This window comes from Haliaeetus albicilla, chromosome 14 (genome assembly GCF_947461875.1).
Source record: "Haliaeetus albicilla chromosome 14, bHalAlb1.1, whole genome shotgun sequence".
Lineage (NCBI taxonomy): Eukaryota > Metazoa > Chordata > Aves > Accipitriformes > Accipitridae > Haliaeetus > Haliaeetus albicilla.
Window position 1 is genome coordinate 15,301,670 of NC_091496.1, and position 25,546 is coordinate 15,327,215.

The following is a 25,546-nucleotide window of genomic DNA, read 5'->3' on the forward strand; positions in this document are numbered from 1 at the left end:
GTGTCCACCTCTTGATTCTTAAAGAGATTTGGCATGTTATCTCACTGCTGCCCCTTAGCACAGGAGAACAATTTGTGAATTTATTTTATGTCATAGCTTCATAAAGCTGTGCTGTTCCTAGGGTAAAGGCTCGGTTGGTGCAAATGTCAGTAAAGCCATGACAGTTCGTACCAGCAGGGAAGATGCCCATCCTTCCTGCCACTTCCCCAGCTCCTTTAAACCTAAGAGGCTGATCCCGATCTCAGTGAAGTCTGTGAGAGCTTTCTCTCTGTGCTGGATCCAGCTGTAGGCAAGTATGCAGCCACTTAAGTACACCAATTAAGATATTGAGCTAATGTTAGTAATGCTTTCCTGCCTAGAACACCCAAACTGTCTGAGCTAGCCTTCATCTCAGGCAAAAGCCTGAGGAAATCAGCTGGATTTATGTTGCATCTGAAAGGTCAGTTTGTGTCCCCATGGGCTGAGAGGTATGGGGGAATTCCAGAATTTGCTGCCAGCTTCTTGGTATTTATTTCTGGAAGCTGTTAGCTTAGATTTTTTTAGCTAATCTTAGTTATGGGGAACTGAGATGATAAGAGTGAGGGTTTTAGAAAGTCAAATTTCTAGGTGCTTTAAAATGTGTTTATAAATCTACCATCCTTGCTTTTCAGCTTCCTTTTGAGATGGAATTTTAATTCAACATTATTTATGGACATTTAGGACAATGCTCATATTCTACTTCTTTTCTAATACCACATATAAGGACTTTGCTAAGTGAACCTCCCTCTAAAGCAAAGAAAATATCCCTAAAAAATCGTGGCAGAGTTTGACATCAGTAACTTTATACACTACTATTATTGTGAGACATTTTATTACCTGCATAACTCATTTGGGGGAACTTGTGATACACATTTTTTCAGCATATTTAAATCAGCGTAGAAAAGGAGAAAATCCCCTGTAAGGATTTATATTTGATGATGTGAAATAATGAATTTTAAAAATATAAGCAAATGAATTTAGCAGCCTCTTGCTTAATTCATGTTATTTAAAAGCAAATGGAGTGGTTTCTCAAATATTCTAACCCTTCTCAGGCTGAAAAATAATATTCTTTTACATTATTGCCTCTGATTCTCTCTGTGTTTTAATCCTTTTCTTTACATGGTTAGTGGGTAGAAATAGTGGGAAAGTCACAACCACAAGCAATAACATGGCAATTAACTCAGAGATACTGGTGGGACATTTAAGTAATTTTAAGTCAACAGATATGAACATTACGTTCCTGGCTTGAAAATCTGGACATTGTTTGCAGCTGGAATATTTGATGGCTTAATTGATTTTGATTTTCAAATTGCTTTTAAAAATCAACAACTGGTTTGAATCTGCTCCAGATGGGCAATGACTGAAAATTGTTATAATCTGGCACGTATTTGGTAGCACAGATAAGCAAGTTGATGGCCTCATTAAAAGTATCTCAAACATATGCACTGATTAAAAAACCCTCATCTCTGGCTCAGCAGGATCTTGGCTGAGGGAAACCGAACTGCTCTGTCACCCCTAAAGGCTCTTTCTGGCATGACAAGGGGAGGAAGTTCATAATGCTGTTGCACACAGAGGTGAATATAAAATATGTTATGGTCCAGTGTGCCTGCCTATCAGCGAATGCAATATAGTATAGGCCAGTGCTTATTTCCACTGTGGTCAGTGGGAACTCTTGTGTAAGCACATGTGTCCGCCCACCTGAATGAGAATCACACAACTGAGATCATGGGGTTTTGAAGTCTGGAAGTGGTATTTATTTTTTCCACCAATAGGTCATCAAAATTATTGCCTTCCTGGTAAAAAAATGGTACAGAGAGACAGGCACTAGGGGTTGGCAGCATCTGAACATCAGAGGTGGCCATCCCAAACCCCCTTTATTGTCATGGCAGAGAAACAGACGTTTCAAAAGTACAGCACTTCCCATTCTAAAGGCAATGGCTGAAGTTGGTTACACCAGTTGTGACCTAGTAGTGCTGTTTTGTTTCGAAAAGAAGCCTAGGGTGACTGTATAACATTAACATATGCAGGTCTGTATTTTAGTTATTTCAAGGTAGGTGAGAAAAATCCCATCCTCAACAGCATCCCATCATTCTGACTGCTACTTGCTAAAGCACTGTGTGAGAGTACTTTTGCACTTCTTTCACAACCGCTGAACAACTGTGAATGGGGTCTCCTCTCCAAAGCATTATGACTCAGTTCCCACAACACACTAACATTTTTTTAAAGGAGAAAATGTACTATTTTCAATAACAAGCTTGGCAAAGGCACTGACCAAAATGACGTGTCTGGCACATAATGTCCCTGCTTTTTAGCATGCTTTGTAACCATTGCCTACATGAATTAGATGGCTCTTTTCTGTTTAGACAGCTGGATTTCTGTGTGGCACTAGATGGCAATATTCCCTCAGCTCCAGCAATGGTCAGGGGAGCCATATACAGCAAAGGGACATATTCTGACCTTGCTTCCTTGTTATCACCCATGTAGCTCATATTGTAACAGCTGGGTTTTATGTGACTGAGGTCAATCTGGGCTGCAGAGGTGTTTTTTTCTCTCTGTGCATGCACCAGCCTACCTTTACAGCTTAAGAGATCTCTGTCAAAATATTTGCGGGACAATACACTTACTGTGTGGGGTCTTCTGTGGTCTCAGGCTGTTCCATGATGTTGATGCTCAAATCCACAGGCAAGACATATCTACATCTGAAGTATTGCACTGCTTTCCTGCTGCCTTTTGCATATTAATGTGGTGGCAGACTCGGTCAAGTTATTACTCAGATGTAACTTTGCCTCATGTCACTTGTAAGTGGCATATTTTTTTCACTCATGTTTGCTCTCAGATAAAATAAGCATAATCTAAACTCATGAACTGTAAAAAAGTGATTCTCTGTCTGTACCCAGATGAGTTTGGCCCTATCCCTGTGGGATATTTCTAAAGGCTTTCTCTAGTCACAGAGCTTACAGGCAGCAAGGAACAACGCCAGTGATGAATACTGCATCTGTCTCCTTTGTGTTATTAAGATTTTGTTTGCCTTTGGACCGTTTTATTCAGGCCCAGGTCTATTGAAATTGCTCCTTTCAAAACCAGGTGTGTAATTGATCTTTGTGAGACTAGGATTGTTATAATTATTTTCCAATAGCCTAGATGATACAGTAGTGCTACCCAAATGTAGAAAGATTGCAAGGATGACTTTAGATAATGGATGTCCCAGGCAAGATATTGAGGTAGGAACTGAAATTATTGTGGAAAAGTTGTTTGTTTCTGCTCTCCTACTGTCATAGGACCACCCAAGCCTCCTCTTCAAGCTGATGCCTGCCACTCCCATTAACCCCACCACACAACCTTTTTTCCAGCTTATAAACCTATGTCCATGCTGCCACAGCTGTTCTGCCACATGCTTCTTAGAGCAAAGATCCCCAGACCATATCCACTGCCTCCCTCATCCTCTTATTGCACATGTCCATGTCCTCAGATCAGGACCCCAGCTTCGCATGCCCCATCTTTTTCTGTCTTCCCCGCCTCAACTTTCCCAGCAGAGATCCAACTTTTTCACTGTCTCATACTTCACAGCCACAGACTCAATCCTCTGCTTCACAAGTCTCTGTCCTCATGTACCTGAGTAAATCGTGGTATTACTGCATTGGGTATTGCTAAGCATGAGAATGGAGCAGAAACAAAAAAGATACACCAAATCCTCAGGCGGTATCAGGCTGCTGCATGCTGTCTGATCCATTGTAATGGTAGGACTGAGACTGTATGCACGCTGCAGTTACCACCAGGCAGCTGATGAGTAGTCATTTGATGGGGACAGAAGCTCACAGGCACACCAGAAGCACAGAGCCCTGAGCAGTCACCTTGCAGTTATTCAAGGTCCTGCATAAAAGAGTATTGTCCTCTTTCAGACACTAAAGTGCAACAGCCAGACTGCAGCTTATACTGTGAAACAAATGGGGAAGAGAGTGAAACGTCCCTCCTTAGCCCTTGCACACATCTTCTAGTTGCCAGGTACAGCCACAGAGGAGGTTAGAAGCCACATTTTCCCCAGAGGAAGCCAATGCTAGGAGGTATATGCAGTACTTATCTTTTCCTCGCTGGCTTTGCCGTGCCAATACCTGGAGGAGAATGTCCTCTCCCAGCTATGGGCTGCTGTTGGGCTACAATCTCCTGAGGAGAAATGGGTCAATTCAGCACCCTTTGGAGCTTGAGGCAAGGCCCATTGGAGCCCTGGAGCAATGAGACAGAAAATGATGAGGATCAGGGAAAAGCAGAATCAAGTATAAAGCAAGCAGCTGAGGCAGAGATTTGCTATTGTTTTGTGCTACATCTGATTAAAAGATTAAAGAAGCCCATAGGAGAATTCAGAGCTCCTTCTGACCAGTGTCTCTGGGGAAGCAGCCATTGAGAGGGGCTGGCAGTGAACGCAGATGGCTATAATACGCCGTGGCACCTCAGGGCCCTGGCACAGGTCAGTCCCCACCACAGCCTTGGCACCCCAAGCAAAACGGGAGTGTATCCAGGGCTACATGCCCTTCTCTCATCACATGCCTCTCCTCTGCTCCCCTGGAGAGCTACAGAGCCCAGTTGAAGATCTCAAAGTTCCTGAAACCATAAACAAACAAAATTTCACACTGTTAGGAAGTAGTGAATTATTCTCACTCCTCCCATTCAAAGGATGGAGGAAGTTAGGTGTAAAAAACTGTCCACCTCCGAGTGAAACTCCACCACCTGAGCCCTCACCCTGTGCCCAGCCACGTTCTTTTCTGTTAATTGCATACTCTTTTGTTTTGTTTGGTTTTTTTCCAAAACCAACAGAAAATATTTTATTTGTGCTAAAATTCAAGGTTGCTTTTGCAAAATATAATAAAATCCCTTTCGCTGATAAAATAGATCAGATATAGTATGTTTCATGATGCAAAGGCCTGTTTAAGTAATTCTTGGTGATATATTAAATACTTGACTAAGTGAAGTGCATCATGTTGTGTACATAGAAACCTCAGAGTTTCTGTATCCATATTTGCCCAGAGCATTCTTTCTTGTTGCATTTGCATCATTTGCTACTTCACATCCTTGTTTATATATTTACTAATCAGCTCAGGTGGCCAAGCAATTACAATAGCAGACAAACTTGTAATATGCAGTAAATACTGTATCATGAGGTACAAAGTATTGCCACATGGGTTCACGCCCTGATCCAATATCTAGAAAACTCAGAAAGAAGGCTTCATTGGCCTCGACACATTTTTCACTGAATCTTTACTTGCACTAGAACTTTTGGGGGGAGACAAATCACACAATTAAAATTCAAGTGATGTACATGACTGGTATGGACAAGCAACATAATTTCTCACAGGTATTGAATGTTCTACATCACCACACATTTTTGATCTTGAACCACAAAACACAAAGTAGTTGCTGGTAACATCTACTTTTGCTCAGGTGAACGAATATTGAAGCTTGTGTTTCATTGACTCCATGTTGTGTTAACACAAGAGTAAATGTAATATTTTTAAGCAGCACAAGAACTTAAAGAGAAAAACGTTTGGCAACAATGTGCTTTTTACAGTCATGGTGTCTTACAGTTATCATGACTGAGATTGGGAGTGTGACCAAGAACTTTGGCTTTCCTGGACTTTCTGTGTGGCCTTGGAGAAGTCACTTGACCTCATTGTAGGGAGGATTCAAGTACATCTGGAGCCTTCTTGAACTTATGTCCTTGTAATCATCTGTCTGCCTCAGCCCACATTTGTCAAGATGGAGCGGAAGAAATGGGAAGGATCAGAACAATCTCCCCTATCTTAAAGTCTTACATGCTCCCAGTCGTCCTAAAATAAGTCCTCAAATTCTTGTGGCAAAAGACAGACTCCTGGGATTCCTTCTTCTCTGGCAAACGCTTTCATGCCTTGGGTGTGTAACTGCTGGAGCAATGGGAGAACTTGTTTCAGCACTGACAACAGCAACGGTTTGGGGCTTCTATGTGTACTCACCCAGATTTTATGCTGTTCTTTACTTAAACCTGGATCCCCAAAAAAGCTCTTGGTGCGATGGAATCACTTCATATTAACAGACACCTCAAGTTAATTATCAAGGAGATGACTAGTGGGTTTATGTGTCTACAAGTCAATGCTAGAAAATAGATGGCCCAGATACCTGTCTGGGACTTTTTTGCATAATTGCATAGGTTACTAACCTTGCTAAACTGGGATCGCTTTAGGTGAGATTAAGGTAGCCTGGGTAGTACTCATGACTTTTAGTTTGCTGTTGTCACTCACAAATGGTACAGAGGAAGCTTTTAGCTGAGAAATCGAATGAAATGGTGCATAAGTTTTTGGTGTAGGATGCTAAGGTACTGTTTTAATATTTTAGGAAAGGTTACCAAGGCAGTGGATAGAGATGCTGTACTGTTTAAAGAGAAAGGAGGTGAAAATAAAACCTGACAGTTTAGGTAATTTGATTCATGAAATAACAATAATAAATGCTCTTGAACTGAGGTTGAATCAGGTGTGTGAAAATTCTCCTTAGGCTGCTCAATTTTTGGTGAGTAATTACCACAGTAAGAGCAAAATGTCTCCTTTCTTGTGAGTTGGCTAAGCAGAAGACAGCCACTACTCTGGCTGAAATAACCATTAATGGGAAAATTATGTCTTGAACCTCTGATGCATTTGAAAAGTGAGAGAACATTTCTTTCCTGTTGACAGACTGGAAGTCAATTGAGAATTAAACGCATAGAAAAAAGACTAATGTCCTGAACCTGCACATTTTGTTATGCAAGTAGACTACTTCTCTGAAGCTGTCCTCTGATAAAATCCCTCACTTTCCTGAGGACAGGCAATTGAAAGCTTGCCCATCAAGTTCTGCTCTTTCCCACCCAATATCCCTCACTTCCCATGTTCTTTCTCTCTGCATCCCAACCTAAAAGAAGTGCAATCTCTTGCACTCCAATCTGTTGATCTTTCCCCTGGAACCAAGATTCTTTAATTTCTTGAAAGATGTACCATATTCCTCACATTCTCCATCTTAACTGATAATCCAGAAGACATTTTTTCAGCAGTGCATTTTTTCTGCACTGCTCTAAAATGCCCAGATTTCAAATCATCTTGAAAACCAAGGAATTATTAAAAACCTCGTTTGTTTCTTGACCTTTTAATTTGCTCCAATTAATTTTTCTTCCCTTTATTTTGCCTGCAGACTCCCTGGTTGTATTCTTGCTTGTACTGCCTTGACCTCTCTTCATCTACCTGCTTTATATTCCCAGGAATCTCATTCCTGACCTTCCTGCAGTGGCAGAGCTACTGTTGCCAGCCTCGCCAGGGAACATCTGCCTCGTTCTCCTTTTCCTAACTCATCTGTTCCTAACCAGCTCTATATTTGATGGCACGCATATACTTATTTCTACTTGATTTTCAACCTGTTCGGGGCTCTCTCTTAACTCTGGCTGCTTTTTCACTTTATTCCTCACAACCTGGCAGGATGAATCAGAGAACCATAGAAATCCACTCAGCAGAGGAATATAAGAAAAGAGGGATCTAAGGGAGGTACTGAGAGATGCTGGCAGTGACTGAAGGAAGAAAAAGAAGGAGCCAGAGCCCTTTCTGCTCATACTCGCTCCACCCGTATGAGCTGCCCTCCGCACTCTCCTCCCTCACTGTGTGCTACACTTGGCTCTCCCCCTGTCTCCCTGGTCACCTCTATGGTCTCTTCTCACAACATGCTTGAGCCATGAGGCTTAACAGGGACTACTTGAAAGCCCTGGAGACATATTCAGAGAGAAAACAGAAATTAACTACTCCATGGGTATTCACATAGCACCTGAAACAATTACCTAGTGCGCTTCCAGGTGAAGCGGAGGAAAGGCATGCATTTTCAAATGCATGTGGATTCCAAATGTCCTTGCCATTCATGTCTCCCATATCCCTCTATGGTGTCTCTATCACCATATGTGCAGAGGAAAGTCTGATTTATGTATATGGACACTGAACTCTTGCTGAAAGTAGATCTGTGTAGGTTCTCAGATGAAGGAAAGACAAAACAAAGAAGTTGGAAAATGTATTTATAGGAAAAGAAAAACCCACACCAAAACCAAACCCCCCAAAAACCCAGCCTAAGAAGTAAGAGAAAAAAAATAAAGGACAAAAATTGTGACCTCTGAGTTCTGGAGAAGGCTCAGCTTAGAATGGAAACTCAGGCTAGACACTAAACAAATTTAAACATCTACCTGAAAGACTGGCTACTTTAAAACTTAGCCCAGATATTTCTATAGTTCTTTCAAGATTAAAAGAAACAGCAGTATAACGGGATAGATTATAAATTGCAACTAAAATGAGGGAATAAAGCTAGCAGCAGTTTTACAGTGTTCTGATAATTAGTAAAAGATCACAAGCTTATTGTATTAAGGCTGGTTCATGCCTACGCACACAGACTTCATCTTTGTGAGATGTCCAGTCAGATCAAAAGCTTCTTTGTGGACCTAGGAAATGCAACTGAAGGGATAGGCAATGATCTGGTAGCTAAAAGGACAGGCTAGACTTTTTGCCAATAGAAATACATTTACATTAATATCTTATCAACATAACTAGGTAATTTGAGGGTGAGGTTTTCCATATAATTTTTTACTAACGTAAAGTCTAGGCACACATCTCCTGGGGCAATGGAAGATTAGCTTCCTCAGTGCTACAGGTTGATGCAGTGTGTGCTCCCAGATGATATGGTGTGGCCACATTCACTTTAAACCCAGGCTGCATCTGGACTTGGCAAGGCCCTAGGAGCACTTTAAAATAGATGCAGATCAACCATCAAATGAATGTTTCTTATGATTCCCCAAACCACTATCAGATATGAAGCTATGGCTCCGTTCTAACCAGTAGGCTTTACTGATGCATCTTTTCCAGTTTCATTATATCAGCAGAATCTTCCAGGGCACATATGTACGACAGTTTAAGGTGCGCATGCAGCAGGCATAGGCAATGCCTGCCCCAGCGTTAAACTACCTGTTCCTGTTCAGCATGTTCAATTAATATGCTCATACTACACAAAACACAGGAGCACAGGACAGAGATTTCTGAACTACTGTCAGCTTTCACCAGGACAGCCACGGAGTGTCGTGCAGAACCATCTAGAGATGCTAGCTTAGCTCACAAATCAGTGTGGTTTCTCCAGAACTGTGTGTCGTGGTTTAACCCCAGCCAGCAACTAAGCACCACGCAGCTGCTCACTCACTCCCCCCCCCCCCAGTAGGATGGGGGAGAAAATCAGGAAAAGAAGTAAAACTCCTGGGTTGAGATAAGAACGGTTTAATAGAACAGAAAAGAAGAAACTAATAATGATAATGATAACACTAATAAAATGACAACAGCAATAATAAAAGGATTGAAATGTACAAATGATGCGCAGGGCAATTGCTCACCACCCGCCGACCGACACCCAGCCAGTCCCCAAGCGGCGAATCCCTGCCCCCCCTTCCCAGTTCCTAAACTAGATGGGACGTCCCATGGTATGGAATACACTGTTGGCCAGTTTGGGTCAGGTGCCCTGGCTGGGCATGAGAAGCTGAAAAATCCTTGACTTTAGACTAAACACTGCTGAGCAACAACTGAAAACATCAGTGTGTTATCAACATTCTTCACATACTGAACTCAAAACATAGCACTGTACCAGCGACTAGGAAGACAGTTAACTCTATCCCAGCTGAAACCAGGACACTGTGTTAAACCTGAATCTAATTCTGCCTCTTAGCACAGCTGTTAAGTTTGTGTGGAGGTGTTTGAGAATCAACTAGATGAATCCCTGAGGAACCTGATCTAATTAAGCCTGCTTTGAGCAGGGTGTTTGGCTAGATGACCTCCAGAGGTCCCTTCCAACCTAAATTATTCTATGAGTCAATGCTGATGCACCTATATTGCATCCAGTTCCAGTATTAGTGTCACCTCTATACTATGCTCCATGAAAAAATGCTAGGACTGCCCTTAGATTAAAAAAAAAACCCAAATGTTGCATGGGTGTATTGTGGGCTCAGTAGCTAAATGCCTAATCTAAGGGAGCCAGTGCACTTAGCGTAGTGGTCCATGCTGTTCCTGAGACGGCTACAGCAAAGCTAACTTCATCATGTTCATATGCTGCAATCTCGCCTCCACGTGTGCATTGTGTGTGGTCTGAGTAATTCTCTGGTAGCCAGAGAAATGAGAAAACCTCAGGTTCTTGGTTTAAGTAAAAAAGCATGAATATTTGATTCTTGTGTGTGAAGGGAGCATCTCATTTGCCAGAGCGATGAAAGCAGCATGGTATTTCCAGATTTAGAACATACTAGATTCTTTTCATAATGCTTCAATAAATAAGGTGATTGCAGTGAAAGGACTATTAATGATTGTTTTCTCAAGTGTGGCCCAGGTCTGTGGATGGAGTGTCAGCAAGGAGCAGTTCTCTGACAAGCAAACAAGCTAACAGTGTTTAGAAACTCCCTTAGAGACACGGGTCCTTTGTTTTGTTTCTCACTCCACAACATGACAAAGAGGAAGAATTTAGGTGGAGCTGATGTGAAATAGGGAAAACATGCCATGATCTTCCTTCAGTTTGCATCCTGGAAACATGAAGGACAGCATCGTAAAGATGATGAAGACCATGCTCCTTCTCATTTTGCTGGGAGTAGTATCTGGTAAGAACATGATTTCATTATGCTGCTAAAATTAGAACACTGTTGTCTGTTATACTTTCTCTTGGGAGCTTTATAATACATATTTAGGGATCAGACACGGATGGAAAAAATCAAGTAACAATTATTTTCCTACTGAAATAGATTGAGCTCTGTGGTTATAGCAGTATAATGAAGAAGAGAATGACTTCTTGCTAAGACAGTTTGCTGGATGAGACACTTCATGTGCAATAGCCACTGCTCAGTGTGACAGTGTTGGAGTGGGAAAGGATGTCAGCTCTCCAAGAAACAATATCTAGTATTAATACTCCACTATTCTCCTTTCAAATATTGATAACATTTCTTCTGATGAAGTAAAACAAGCAACCAAACAGGACCAAACAGGAAAACACTTGTGGAGAATATTAGTAGGGTAATATCACTCTCTTTGCCCAGTGTAAAAACATGGGAGATTTGCCCATATGAATATGTGCATGTTAGCAACTTAAAGTAGATCTTCAAACTGCAGTCTTTGTGGCTCATAGAGCACTTGGTGTTGCTTGTACTAAGCTAGCTGCTCAGTTAGGGTCACTTGGCTCTCAAGGAACTGAAAGAGTTCTGCCAGCCCTCAGGATCCTGTCAGTATTTGGTGGTTTTCCTGATGTCCCCCAAACTGTAATCAGGACACTGCATGTGAATCTCAGCTTTCCTTGAAAAACAGCATTTTTCTAACCTGCATGGTTGTGAAGAGAGAAAAGCTTGAAGGTGTGACTCAAGCACACTGTAAAGACTAACAAATCACAGATAAATGAGACTTAAATGTACATGTACTTCTCAAAGCCAGCCTCATGATTGCTTTGTCTTGGACTCAGCATTTGTCAATGTTTGGGGTTGGTAGTTCTGATAAATAATGTATTAAATTGCTTCAGGCATGTTTTGTTCCCCAAAGTAAGGAGGTAAGCAAGGACTTGTGAATATGGAAGGAGGGATTTTGTAAAAGCAGTTGGAAGAAGAAGAAGCCATTTAGATGCAGTACTGAAAATTTCAGTTAAAAATAAAGAGCAAGAAGTAAGAACTTGTGATTTAGAAAGACAAATCCTGAATAAACAGCCAATGAAATCTTTAGAGATAATATAAAAATAGCAACTCTTTTCTTTCTACATTTCTGAGTGTTATAAATTATGTCATTGATTTTATGAACGGTTTCCATTAATGAACTGTGGCTTGCTGAGGGAACTGGATTCATCAGGTGCTGTCCACAGGAGATTCTATTCAAAGTTGTCGTGGTTTAACCCCAGCCAGCAACTAAGCACCATGCAGCTACTCACTCACTCCCCCCCCCCCCCCAGTAGGATGGGGGAGAAAATCAGGAAAAGAAGTAAAACTCCTGGGTTGAGATAAGAACGGTTTAATAGAACAGAAAAGAAGAAACTAATAATGATAATGATAACACTAATAAAATGACAACAGCAATAATAAAAGGATTGGAATGTACAAATGATGCGCAGGGCAATTGCTCACCACCCGCCGACCGACACCCAGCCAGTCCCCGAGCGGCGAATCCCTGCCCCCCCACTTCCCAGTTCCTAAACTAGATGGGACGTCCCATGGTATGGAATACACTGTTGGCCAGTTTGGGTCAGGTGCCCTGGCTGTGTCCTGTGCCAACTTCTTGTGCCCCTCCAGCTTTCTCGCTGGCTGGGCATGAGAAGCTGAAAAATCCTTGACTTTAGACTAAACACTACTTAGCAACAACTGAAAACATCAGTGTGTTATCAACATTCTTCAGATACTGAACTCAAAACATAGCACTGTACCAGCTACTAGAAAGACAATTAACTCTATCCCAGCTGAAACCAGGACAAAAGTTCAGCTCCACTTATTGAAATGTATCCCCAGAAGCCCCTCTCAGCCCAGTCTCATTTGCATGGGAGACTTTTGTTGATGATGTTTTCCAGGAACTGTAAGGACATTGATAAAACCACGGGGTCCTGCTTCCACTGACATAGATCAGTAACAGCTCAGCTGAACTTTATCTTACTGGAGTGTCAGTGTGACCTGTTCAGATTAACTCCTACAGGCAGTTCCCACCTCACAGTCTCCCACATGGCAGCCTGTACCTCACCCACCTGCAGAGCATCTCCAAGGCCTTTTTTTTCCCTAAATGCCAGAGTAATCCCAGCCGGATCAGTGATCCATGGACCTGCTGTATCTGCAGTGTGGGAGCATAGGAACCTCCATGCAGCTGTGGAGAAGCTCTGGGGAAGTACCTCAGCTCTGCCTCTTACCAGTGAGGCTCTGTGCTCAGAAGAGGTCTTCCCAGAGGCAAACTGTCCCACCACAGCCTAGTATGGCTGGTTACATGAACAACACCCCCCGTGCCCCCTCCTTCTCCCCACAGTGCAGTGAGTCTTCCAGGCTGCAGGACAAAGAGCTGGAGGTGTCTGATGGAGTCATGCTGCTCTAAGAAGTGCTCCAGGAAACACGGCGAGGACAAGTGCCTCCTGGGTTGGGATGCGGGAAGAAGGGAGACTGTGGGACTCCATGCTTTGTCTTGCAGACTCATCTACTGCTATTAGTTTTGCTTCTCATGTAGCAAAGGCACTGGGATCCTAAGTCTTCTCTGATCCTATGGGGAACAGTTATTTGAGAGGCCGGTAAAATGAGCAAAGTCTATCACACAAAGGCCATATGTGAGCTATCCCTAAAATGCTCCAAATTTTTTCTAGGGATATAGGAAAACAAGATTTTTTGATAGTTTGGGGGAAAAGTCATTAATGCTTCTTCTTATGCCACTGGAAAGCATTGGAGCTGAACTCTCCCCCTCCAGATTAAAAAGCCTGCTGCCATTGGAGGAATGGCAATTAGAGTGCCTCTTTGGTAGCTGATGTGGGCCATCCTTCCCCAGCCACATGAGAAGGGGCAGAGAGAGATGGCTCTGTCCCACACTGCAGAGGTGTTGCAAAGCAGCACATTTGCCCTTGGCATTACGTTCTCAAGCTGCAGGCTGAGCCTGAGCATCCAAGCAGAAACACGCTACAGCCCTAATGGCCTCAGACTAGTTCCCGTAGCAGCTTTTTACCTTGCAGCTGCCCAGCAAGAATAAAGACTTCATGGAGCTTTTGCTACAGTAATTGCTGATGTATGAACAGCCTGGCCAGTTGAGTGAGCAGTATCTGCCTCCCTCTTGGCACACAGTAAGTAGGAAGTTTGACTGAACACAGCCAGCTTTCTTGGCAAGCGTTCTGGACAAGCCAGCAAAGCCACCCCAAACAAGTCAGCCCTGCCATAGCCTCATCTTGAGGTACGTTGTCAGTTTAGGGATTTGAGGTTACTAAGATGTTGTTTCAGGACATGCCCTAAAAGCTGTCCTGATTTGTGTTTTCTAGACTTTCTTCATGAGATAAAGCACAACAGGCCTTTGTTAAAGTAACAAAACCCAGAAGCTAAATGATGGAGCAAGCAAAGATTTTGGTTTGGGGAGTCCAGAGGTCTGACTGAGAAGCAAGGAGCTCATGCAAAGCTGTTGGATGCCACAGCAGTCTGTGCTGCTTCCAGGCAGTTTTGAACCACAGGGTGCTTTTGTGGGCCTGCATCTCCTCCAAGGGCTGGAGGTTGCTCTTCCGTGCTCAAAGCAGAAGACAACAACAGCACACAACCCCCAAAGCTGTTGCTAACTCACGCTACTCATGAGCCAGGCGTATGCATAGCTATCCTAGAAAGAATAAGCACAGGGAAAATGGAGGAAATGGGTGCTGCAGATGGCGTAATTCACAAAAAAGATTGCTTCTTTAACATCCAGGTCAGTGTGATTCAAGGTGCTTTTTGATGTGATTAGTGCACAGAGGCAGCAATTAGCACAGGGGGTGAAATGAAATAATAGAAACATGTTTGGTTCCTTTGCTTCTATATAAAGGCATATATGAAGGCAAACGATGCAGTAACAATACTACTTTAACAACAGCCACTCTAGATGACAACAGTATAGTACTGAATTAGAGAAAAGATTGATTCTTTTGCCATTAGCACTGGTTTTATTACCGTGCAATGCCACCATTCATAAGCAAAAAGAGAATCAGGCCATTTTGTGCTCATTAATGGCAGCTCTTGGCACAAGCTCTGTATTCCTGCTAGCCTAAGATTCCCAGAAGTGATTTTACATTCATTTTCATCTTGCAGGAAGAAGAACCCAGTTGCTTAAGGGCTTACCTGCAACAAGCACTGTTGAAGAAAATGCGGCAGCTGGTGTTTCAGTTTATACCTTTAATGTAACTGTTTCTCCATTGTCTTCTGAAGGTGTTGCAATACTTCCTACCATAGTAAATTCAAATCCACTTACAGAGGCTTTTGATATTGAATCAAAAGGAGATCTCGAATACAGGGTGAGTTTTGTGTTTAGTTTGAGCAATGTTCAGTCATGTAGGCTGATGTTTCTTGGATTACTGAGCACTGACACCACACCGTCTCATCTTTTAATCAGAAAAGAGTTGCAAATGCAGACTGTGCTAGTATTTGGACATGCTGTAATAGATATGGCAAATGAATAGCAATAGTGATTATAATTTTTAATTGCATCTAGGCAAAAACCACCTATCACAATAATTCCATTTATTCCGTGATAGAAAAAATGTGATTTTTGGAAAATAAGAAGTGAAGAAGGACATACAGGACCTGCTTCTCTTTTGAGGATTTGTCCATAGTTTTTCAACTTAATTTATATGAAGTCACTGTGAATTTAAAGTGGCTTAGTTAAACCACATGCAGCTTCTGTTTGGCCACTCTCACCTAAAATTAAAATGAATTTGAGTCACATCCAAAATAAAGTAAGCTGAGTCAGATCAACGTCATACCTAACTCTGAACGAAGGCTGTGGCACATGAGGAAGTTATCTTGAGGTAAGAAGTTATTGCACTTCCACACATCTGTGATCTATTTCTACCTATTGTGTGCTCCTGTCCTATGGCAAATGCAAAGCAATTTCTATTACTTCAGGCTAATTTTCATTGCTGGATAAATTAGCAAGTATTAACTCACATTTGTCACTGGCAATGATCATTCAGATGCATGATAACTTGACAACCCATTGTAACTCGCTTGTACGTCTGAGCCTGAACAGTGACACTGAAAAAAGTGTCTGTAAAAGTTATGGAGAGACACTGGGTAGAGTCTTAAAAAGTTAATTTGAATGCATTTTTCTGGGTGTTTCCAAGGAAGTTCAGGTTTTCACAGAACTGATACAAGGGCTTTGCTCATGCTTCTGGGAGAAATTTTGGGGAAAGACTGTGACCCCAGGAGGTTGCGGCTCATTGATTTGACCTGCCTGTGGGGAGCTGCTGCTGTTCCCGTGCTCCACCTCCCAGCAGAGTACAAAGCTCAGTTGTGCCAGCTCTGCTGGTTCTTTAGCCTCTCCCCAGTCAGATCAATGAAATGGTCAAAAAAATCTCAAAAAAGCCCCCTTTCACCTGTGAAGCATAGGATGTGGCTGCACAAACAGCTGCACTGTGTCAGCTGAGGGGTTGTAACGGGCAGAAGGAAAAGGATACGTCCCTTAAGCTGGCTTGGCTGACAGAGAATTCATAATGTGGGACTCCCTTCGTAGGCTGTTCTTTGGCATTTTGAAATAAAGCTATTCCTTCTGCTGCAAAACACAGCCCTTTTTTATACCTGCTTGCTCCTGTCCCATGCCATCTCTATGCTGTGCAGCAGAAACATTTTATGTTGCTGCTTGTTGAGTGGGACTGAGAAATTAATCTGGAGGAAAAATAACCTGCAAATAGATAAAAAGTCTCTTCTTGATTTTTTTTCATGGCAGGGATGATGGAGAAATTCTTATTTTTGCACAATGCAGAGAGTGACACAAGGATGAAAATGAATGGCCAAGAAAGGTGTAGGCTGGAGATTGCTTCTTCCAAAGTGCCAGTTTATATTCATTTCATACCAGAGCCCATTGCCAGAACAGCCTGTAAGCCTTTATATGTCTTGCTTGAACCGTAGCTGTTTTCAGGGTTTCATAAATCCCTCGAGGGACTGGAACAAAGAGATTGGGCCACTGAGTATCAGTCATGAGAAAATCATAAAGCAAGCTGCATATGAATTCTGCAAACTAGCAGTTGAGTGCTGATTACAACTCATAAGGCAAGGATAAATACATGAGTGTTCTTAGTTCATTTATTTGATGAGCATTGCTACTTTTATTTATGCTCTGTTGTAGCAGATCTGTACAATATTTTGCAAAAGTGATGTGATCCAAAATGAGATACCTCAGCTCTACCTACTGCCATTAAATCTTTGCTAAGATATAGAAAAAGGCAGTATTTCATGTATGAATTACAGGGTTTGCAGATTAGCTAAGTACCTGTTAGCACAGGCTCTTCTGTATTTATGAAGCACATTTACTCCTGTTGCAGCAAGCCAAGGCAATATCACATTTCTTGATATGTTTTGAGATTTCTGAGAAAGTCAGTTTCTGAGATCTGCACCCTGCCCATTCCTCCTCACCTTACTCTTGTTTGAAGAATCCCGTGGATGAAGAATCACATGGAAGATGTGTTGAATGCATGAAAACATACTGCTGCCTGAAGCTACCTTGATGCTGTTAGTGATGCTGACTCTACATCCCAGGAGTGAAGGGGGGAGCAGGGAGTAGTGAAATTCTCAGGTGGAACAAGGGGTAGACAGTTATGGGGCGACTCTAGCCCCCCTTTCACAAAATCTGCAGCTGCTTCAAGTGTGTACAGTGCTGCCTTTATCAGTAAGCATTGCTCCTACCTGGAGGAGGGGTGAACTGTGGCTCGCAGCCTACGCCAGTGGCAAGCTGTTCTCAAAAGCAACCTAGAAAGAGACCATCTAGATTTACATCTTCATTTGCAGGATCTCTATAAAGGAGGGTGGAAGATGTGTATTTAGGCAGTCTGGCTGTAGCTACACCACCAATGAAAATATTCGGCTGTGAACTGGAGGGGTAGTCCCCAGAGCACATAATTTCTGCTTAGAATTGGGCAGTTTCTCATTTTGAGTTCATTGCATCTGTTTACTGTATTGTATCCAGCAAACATTCATTTTGGAAAGCAACCTTCCTACTGGTGTTACAAGATTTTGTAGAATGTTTTTTTCTGAGTTAGCATCACTTTTATGGGAAGCTTCTATTTGTACAATATAGGAGAGAGGGAGACCATCCAGGACACAGTTGTTTTCTCCTGCAGTATTGTAACAAAAAGATCCGCAAGGTTCCAGAGAGCAGCTGTTTTACATACCAGAAGGCATAAAACATTTGTGCTTCTGTTCACTCTCCTCCAACTGTCTTTGTTAATTGGCTCTATTTTGGCTTCTGTCTTCTAATTGTGCTGACATCACTTTTGTATTTGTCCTCCGGCCACAGCATCTCATCTAAAATCAAGGATTTATTTCATCATTCTCCTCCTGCATCCTCTCCAGGCTCCTCCATTCTGCAGTATTGTGAATACAGTGACAAGCTCCTTGTCACACACACTTCTGAGCCCCGACTCTTCTCCTTCTCCAGTCCCACAGCACCCCGTTACTCTGTTCAAGCTTCACAGTTTTTTAGTTTTTACACAGCAAATTTAAGTGTCACCTTTAGTGAAGATTGAGGCATACAACTTTCAGCATCTTGCTGTTGCTCTGGACTCATCCTAAATCGAAATGAATGTATTTAGTGTTTTTTCATGGAATGTCAGTCTTGTGATTGTACATATTCTGTGTTAAGAGGCAGTATGCAGAGCTGGAAGCCTTTAAAAAAAAACCCAAAGCAATTGTTTGCCTTATCAAACTTGCAAAACTTAAGGCCTGTTATTTTTTTAATTAGTTCAACATTTTCACCAAACAGTTCTGGTCCCTCTCTCATACAGTGTGCTCGTGCAGCTCCCTTCTTCCTGTGGTTTCCTGCAAGTCTTCTCCCAGACACAGCTTATAGAAGGAAGGGGCTGGTACCTGCTAGACTACACCGTCTCCTGGCCCCACACTCTTTATTGCAAGTAAAAGGTCTTCCTCCTTGTGCTCCTGACTCAGAAATAGTGAAGCTGCCCTTGTGTCCTGCAGGGCTTCCTCCCAGTTTTCAGTCTCGTCACACCTCGACTGCTCCTGGAGCTTGGTGTGGAAAGGTGAAGACTTGGCACAGACAAGTACTTGCAAGATGTAGTCCTGACCTGGAAGGCAAAGCATTGCCTGTGAGGCAGGACAGCTCCTTCCAGGCATTCTCCTCCTCAAACTGTCCCTCACACAAGAGGTCCTGGAGTTGCTCCAGGAAGCCACAACATTTTGGTCTTTCCACTCTGTTTTTGTCACATTTCTGTCACTGACAAGAAATGTGCCAGCAAGTAGATGATCTAAAATACTCACTGCTTACTGATGCAAAGTGTCCCTTTACTTGTATTCACTCATATAGACTATAACTTATATCTCTTGCATGATGTGCTAATAATAATTTTTTTCTTTTCAGGTTGTTACTACTGGAAACCCTGTCCTAGATTATGAAACTATGCCAAAGAGCTTTGATTTACAGATTTTTGTTGAAGATACAACTGGGAGATCTGACCTTAATATACTGACTGTCCAAGTAACAGATAAAAATGAACGTCCTGTATTTCGAGGAAATATGGCAATTCAAAGTAAGATAATGGTGGTATTCAAAAAGAACAATACTTGAAAAGGTGACATCAGATTAAAAAAAACAACTATAGCTGCATACAGTGCCAGTAGCTAAAGTGGTCTAAGCATTTTTCCTTTAGGAAAACAAGGGAGGAACAGGATACTGTTTTTCTCAGTGCTTTACTTTCACAAGTATTTGGTATGCTTCATTTCTGGAAGTGCCCTTTTAGTTTTCTTGAAGTGTGACCAGAAATGATTTAACCATTTTGAAGCACCTGAAGAATTAGAAGAAAAAAAAAAAAGTTTTTTTATATCAGTAAAGATATATGTTCTTTTTTTGATGAGATGAATACCTACCTAGAGGTATGTATTAGAAACTTGAAGTTTGGTGGGTTTATAACCATTGAGTATGAGTACATGTTTCAGTAGTTTGTTGACAACTGGACTGGAGAAGCCAGATAAATTTAAATAAGTGTATAATGTGTATGTGCAAGAATTTCTGAGGGAAAATGATAAAAACATCGCTCTGCCAATGTTTTACACCTGTATATTGTATTTGCACCTGCACATGAGAAGTTAAGTGGAAAATCAGTTTGAAGAGTGAGATCTCAGAGATTGTGATCTATGGTGCTGCAAATGGAAAGAGGCAAGAGTTCTGTCTCCTGCATGGGGCAGATGGTGTTACCAAGGTTTACTTTCAGACCACGGGCAAAGGTGCAACAGGGAGGAGTGTGCAGCAGCATTAGGAATGAGGCTGGAGTGTCTGGAGCCCAGCTGTTGTCAGTGCAGGCTTTGCATGCCATGCAGTACTTAATATCGAGTGACAACACCATCAATAAAAAGGATAGGAAATAATTGTCATACTCTCTGAGCAATCTTATCTTGTTCATTTAGTAATGAGAGGGACCTGGAAAAATTGTACCATGAGGCAACAGAGGACAGTGATGTATTTATTATGTTTTCACACACAGAACAGTTCAGGTCGTGAGTAAAAATATGCTCTTATTATTTCATGAGGTACTGAGAGCCTGTCTGAAGTCTTGATATTCTAACAGCAATTTAGCAATTAACAATTAGCAAATAATCAGCAATTTTCTGTATGGAAAAGCATTTAATAATTCAAAATTCAATTTTTTAAAACCTGAAAATATCAAACTGTCATCCATTTGTGGCAGGTATTTGGAGCTGGCTGCTGAACCCCCCAGGTGTGGACTAGCAGCAGTATTATGTAGGCTGCGACTCGCAGCCCTTGGAGCGGTCAGCAGTGCAGCGTGGCTGCAGTCTTGACTTCTGCCTGCTGCAGAGGGTAGGGTTTGTCTGCCTGGACAGGTTCAGACCAGGTCCTCTCCAATTCAGCCCTCTTCACTAATGCCTCCTGAGCACATTAATGTTCCTGCTTCCATACAATACTGAGTTTGTAAAGCAAATTAGCTTCCCCTAGGGAAGAGGCTGTGTCATCTTCTCAGTATAGCTGGTGTCTTGCATATCATGGGTGCTGCTGGAATCTAATAATAATTAAATGTGACACTTCAGGGGATCTGCACAGCATGAAACACACTACGTGGGAGCTTGTTACAAATAAGTGCATCAGCTTAACTCTCAGCTAGAGCTGCCATAAATTGGTGAGCACAGATGTCTGATCTGTCTAACTGTGTGGCTTTAGTTAACAGTACCAGCTACAATTAGACACTAATTGCACATTCGCTGGTTATGAAAAAGCATCTCCCTCTCATTAAACTTTATATTCATATTGTTGTCCTCTGGGAGCAACTCATTACGCTGCTCTGGGATTCCCACTGCTCTGATGAGAAGCAGCAGTCAGCAGGGGTCACAGTGGAAATTAATAGTCCAGAAACAGCAGGTCCAGCAGACACAAAAGGACATAAAGCAAATAACGTGATCTAAAGATCTGTTGTTCAGTTAATTGCTCTACCCAAGGAGAGAGAAGACTCTTGCCAGTGGCCTAGTATGGGATAGCCCAGCTGTGAGAATGCCTGTCATGGAAAGAAATACACCTTGCACTGCATTAGCACCCATAATAAGGCAAAAATTTAAGTCAATCCACTATTTATTTACCTCGCAGGTGTAAAGGAAAAGCAGAAATGAAGAGGAAAGGCTCTGAGCTCTCCTGGCAGGGGACAGGGGGTGGACAGGGAGGGGATGGTGATGGGGACATAGCACAGGGCTACGTTCTCCCCATCTGCATAGTAAAGAAAGACACAGGTGTAGCCCAAATGCATCATTTTACTCCATAGCCTGTGAGCAGCTCAAGATAGGCTATATGTAAAGATCAGTCTTTCTCCTGAAGGCACCATTTGTATCGCAACTCGCAGTGATGGTTGCCTGTTTACAGATATGCAATTGATTTCTTTTTATCTTTTGAGTATTTGTGCTCTTTGTGATGATTTTGGAATTACACTTGTGAAGTGAGAAGACGCAGCCGGCAGTAATAAGTCTGGACAGCTTTAGTGTATCAGTATGTTTGCTGCTGTGTCCTTTATTCTTACCTAATTAACATTGAGTACACTTATATCCATGCAGCTGTAACAATCTATGTCTTGGAAGGAACACCTCCGGAATGCATTTACCAAGTTGATGCAGCTGATCCTGAAAATGCTGAACTCAAAGTAAGTTGTATTAAAGGAAAAAAACTCCAGAGATGATATAATCCACTGTATCTGAAATGGTAATTGCCAGCATCTTTCGACAACCTCCTTTGACAACCTCCTTTCTTATCAGGAACACAGGAAAATGTTTAGTCAGGAAAAAAGAAGCATTTTTAATAATAACTAAGAAAACCCAGCCTCAATGTTTGGACACAAATTGTATTTTGAGTTCTTAGCCCTCCAAAGTTAAGGGATATTGAAGGCAGAGGTACAGTAGAAATTGTGTCACCTCTTTAAAAAAAAAATGGCTTGCAAAACATTTCTTGTAGATGAGAATGACTAAAAGTAAATAAAATTTTTAACCTTCTGTATCACAGTGTATATTCTTTTAAGTGAGACAGTGAGGAAATCACTTACAAGGCAACTGATTCTCAGCTTTTTGACAATCCCAGGGCAAACTGTGACCTTCAGTTAAGAAAATGTGTTAGCTGATCTGAAAATACTCTTGGCATCAGCAAAAAAATCTGGAAACTGATAAGTTTGTTTGCAGACAGGGGAAAAGTAACTTACCTAAGAATTGTGTTGTAGCTTTGCTTTATTGGCTTTGGCTTTATTAAAGACAGCACATTCAAGCACTGAACCTGAAGATGCTACTTCAATGTATAGCATTATTCAAGAGAGCGATTGGCTTGAAGTATGTCCTCAGGCTTTGCCCCGTCAAACCACCACACCTGAGCTGGTGAGGAGGGAAGCAGAGGCCTGGGGGTTTAGCTCTGCTTTGTTTCTGAAAGCCATGGCAGTGACTTCCACACACCTTCTAGCCCCTGACGAACCTCAGGCATAATAAGAAGCTGCGAATATAAAAATGCTGGGCAACAGGTAAAACAATAATCCAGAGGGGGAATTTAGAAAGGTCAACTGGCAAAAGATTATTAAAAGAATTGTGATCACCTAGCTGCTTTTTTTAAATCAATTTCAATTAAATCTGTCATTGCAGGAGGCAAGTTGTTTCACTCAGCTCTCTGTACCTCCTGTTTTTTTCCCAGAAGGTAACACTAGAGCAGTAGCATCCCCTGGAAGATCTGCTCGGTGGATTTTGCAGATTACTTGTGTAGTGCACGACCCTCTGATGTTGCATACTTCAGAGTTTATGGGTATTATTAGCACCTGCACTAGCAAAGGAAATGTCCTCGAGGGCTTATTGGTGATGGCTTGGCGTGTGGAAGATAGCAGGGAGGACGTGGTGGGTATGTAGTAGCTACTTCATGGCCACAGGGAGCAGGGTGCTGCCTTTCTCCCTGCTGTGTACAGTGGTGGGGTGCTCAGCTGCCCCCTCCCACACCCGCGCACTGGTGTGGTACCCATTTGTGTCGTGCAATGCACAAAGTGGCTGCTGCTACATGCGGCCGCTGAGCAGCCATGTTGACACTGGGCTGTTGTGAACACCTTTCAGCCTCACACCCTCATGGACTCCATGAAAGTCCACTCTCCCCTCCTTGCCCTTTCCCATCATCTGGACCCTCAAACTTCTTCGCCTCCTCCACAGCTCTTATGTCCCCCAAATCCAGCCTCACCCCTTCTTCTCTCTCTTCTCCCTTGTGCATGTACTCCGCTGCTGCCACAAAGCTGATTTTTGCCTATGGCGCTGTGGCTCATTTTGCCTGTGGCTGTCTGGCCTCTATGTTAAATTCTCATTGCAGACCTGGAGTTCACAGAGGTAGAGAATAGCGTGGGCTTTAATGTAGTTCAGTGTCTGTGGCTCTCCACTGGCTGGCACGCAAAGCACGTATGACCATGTTCGAGCTGCTTCAGCTCAGATGATCAGGGCTTGTGCTGGCATCTGTATGTCAGCATGTTTCATTACGCAAAGTTTGAGGCAAATGCTGTACTATAACTTTGCCCGTTCTACAAGGCAAGGAATGAATGGAGGGATGTTTAAAGAGAAAAAGACTAATTCCTTGCTCTCTTCATTTCAGTATTCACTGCTCCCTGCACCAGTGCCGTTCTTGGTCTTGGAAAGCGGAGCCATTTTTAGTACAAAAGAATTTGATTATGAGAAAGATCCACATTGGTGAGAATGTATTTTATTCACGTGATCTATTTGCTTACAGTAAGGAGAGAAATCTTTTCCTACGTAGCCACAGAATGATGCTTGTTTTGTTTTCTTATTTAACAGCTACTTTTTAAATATAACAGTGACAGATCCAGATGGACTCAACTCGACTAAAACAGTGAATATAAATATAATTAACATCAATGATGAAAGACCTTACTTTACCACGTAAGTGAAAAACTTCCATTGTACTCAAAATGTAGATGTTTTCCCAGCTTTACTGCTTTGGCACCAATGGGAGGGTGTAACATAAGGGCAAGTAAATATAACAACAAAATACTACTGAAACCAGTATTTTAATTTTGTTATGATTCGTGTTCTTTTACTGGAAAGCTTTGCCCTCATTACCCTCTTTTATTCTTATTTATATTCTTCATAGTTTCAAGTTTTCCAGGCTCTGTCTTCACGCTAAGAACAGCCCAACAAGCTGTTGTACTTGTTAGCATTTAGAGAGGTTAAAGTTATGCAAAGACCTTTGGACAAGTTCAGACATGGAGATGAACTTTACCCTGTGTGAATAGAATCATATAGCATTTACCCCTCATGCAGATGTGCATTTCACCATAATGATGTTTATTCATGCAGAGATGTCTAGACATAAAAAGGTCTCACTTTTGATCTGTCCTCCTCTTCTTCCCAGACGCACTTGTAAACAATCCCCATGATCTTTGAAACATTGTCTTCTCTTATTGTCTCATAAGCAGGAAATTGTGTCATAACACACAAGTCAGAAATAGCTTTTGAAGACTAATGGAGTTTTAGTTGGAATCAGGAATATTGTTGAAAATCTGAAAAAAAATGGGAAAGAATATACATGTGCCACCAGCAGGCTGTTTTGCAGTGGAAAGCATGATGGACGATTGTTTCTGAAGCAGGAGCTTGACAATTATTACAGTTGATCTGATTCTGTTGTTGATTTATCTTTGTCACTTGCATGAGACACTGATTGGCCTCAAGACACTCTCTTTATGTCTCCTGATCCTGAGGCTTTACAAAGTCCGTGCTGAGAACATTTATGATGGCTGCTCTCCTGCCATCTATGCAAAGGAGAAGACAGTGTGGCACCTGGGCCATGCCAAGAGGTTTCCAGCCACTTGTTTGGAGCAATCTTCTAGGTGTTTTGTGGAGCCAGAGCAGTTCATGGCTCCTGGGCTGAGGCCAAGGATCTGGACCTTGCTGAGTAAAGGGGTAGAGAATATGAAGAAACAGAAGAATGAAATGTTAGAAACAGACATGGATTTTTTGTTGTTGTTGGTACTTATTTAATACTTGAACCTCATGTCTGCAATAATCAATAAGGTTAACAGCTTGCTCCACATTACTGTACTGCTACAAGCAGGAGGAATCCTCTTCCCAGTGCCAATTGTTGCACATCATTGTGTTCTAGACTGATTATTTCCTCCAAACTGTTGTTCGAATTAGTGAAAGCTGCAGTGACTTGAGCATGCATAGCACCTGAAGTCTAAGACTCAGTTCTCATATGGCACAAATAAGGCCTGGTATTTGTTTGAATCTTGTCCCTTTTAGATTGACACTACAGACCAAAAAGAGCAGCTCAGTTTGCAAAGAACTTTAGATTAAGTTACA

At 42.1% G+C, this 25,546-nt stretch overlaps 1 protein-coding gene across 3 annotated transcripts in view; it reads left to right on the forward strand.

Annotated features, from left to right (window-relative positions):
* The window catches only part of CDHR3 (cadherin related family member 3), a 66,839-nt gene that overhangs the window by 15,066 nt on the left and 26,227 nt on the right, over window positions 1-25,546 (forward strand). For 2 of the 3 annotated variants that reach the window (XM_069801817.1, XM_069801819.1), the window contains exons 3-8: window positions 10,386-10,660; window positions 14,816-15,018; window positions 19,092-19,260; window positions 21,782-21,867; window positions 23,823-23,917; window positions 24,023-24,127. In XM_069801817.1, the coding sequence (XP_069657918.1) occupies window positions 10,594-10,660; window positions 14,816-15,018; window positions 19,092-19,260; window positions 21,782-21,867; window positions 23,823-23,917; window positions 24,023-24,127 (725 nt within the window). In that variant the 5' untranslated portion in view covers window positions 10,386-10,593. Of the gene's footprint in view, window positions 1-10,155; window positions 10,661-14,815; window positions 15,019-19,091; window positions 19,261-21,781; window positions 21,868-23,822; window positions 23,918-24,022; window positions 24,128-25,546 lie in introns of those variants that run through there. The other variant, XM_069801818.1, reaches the window with a different exon arrangement.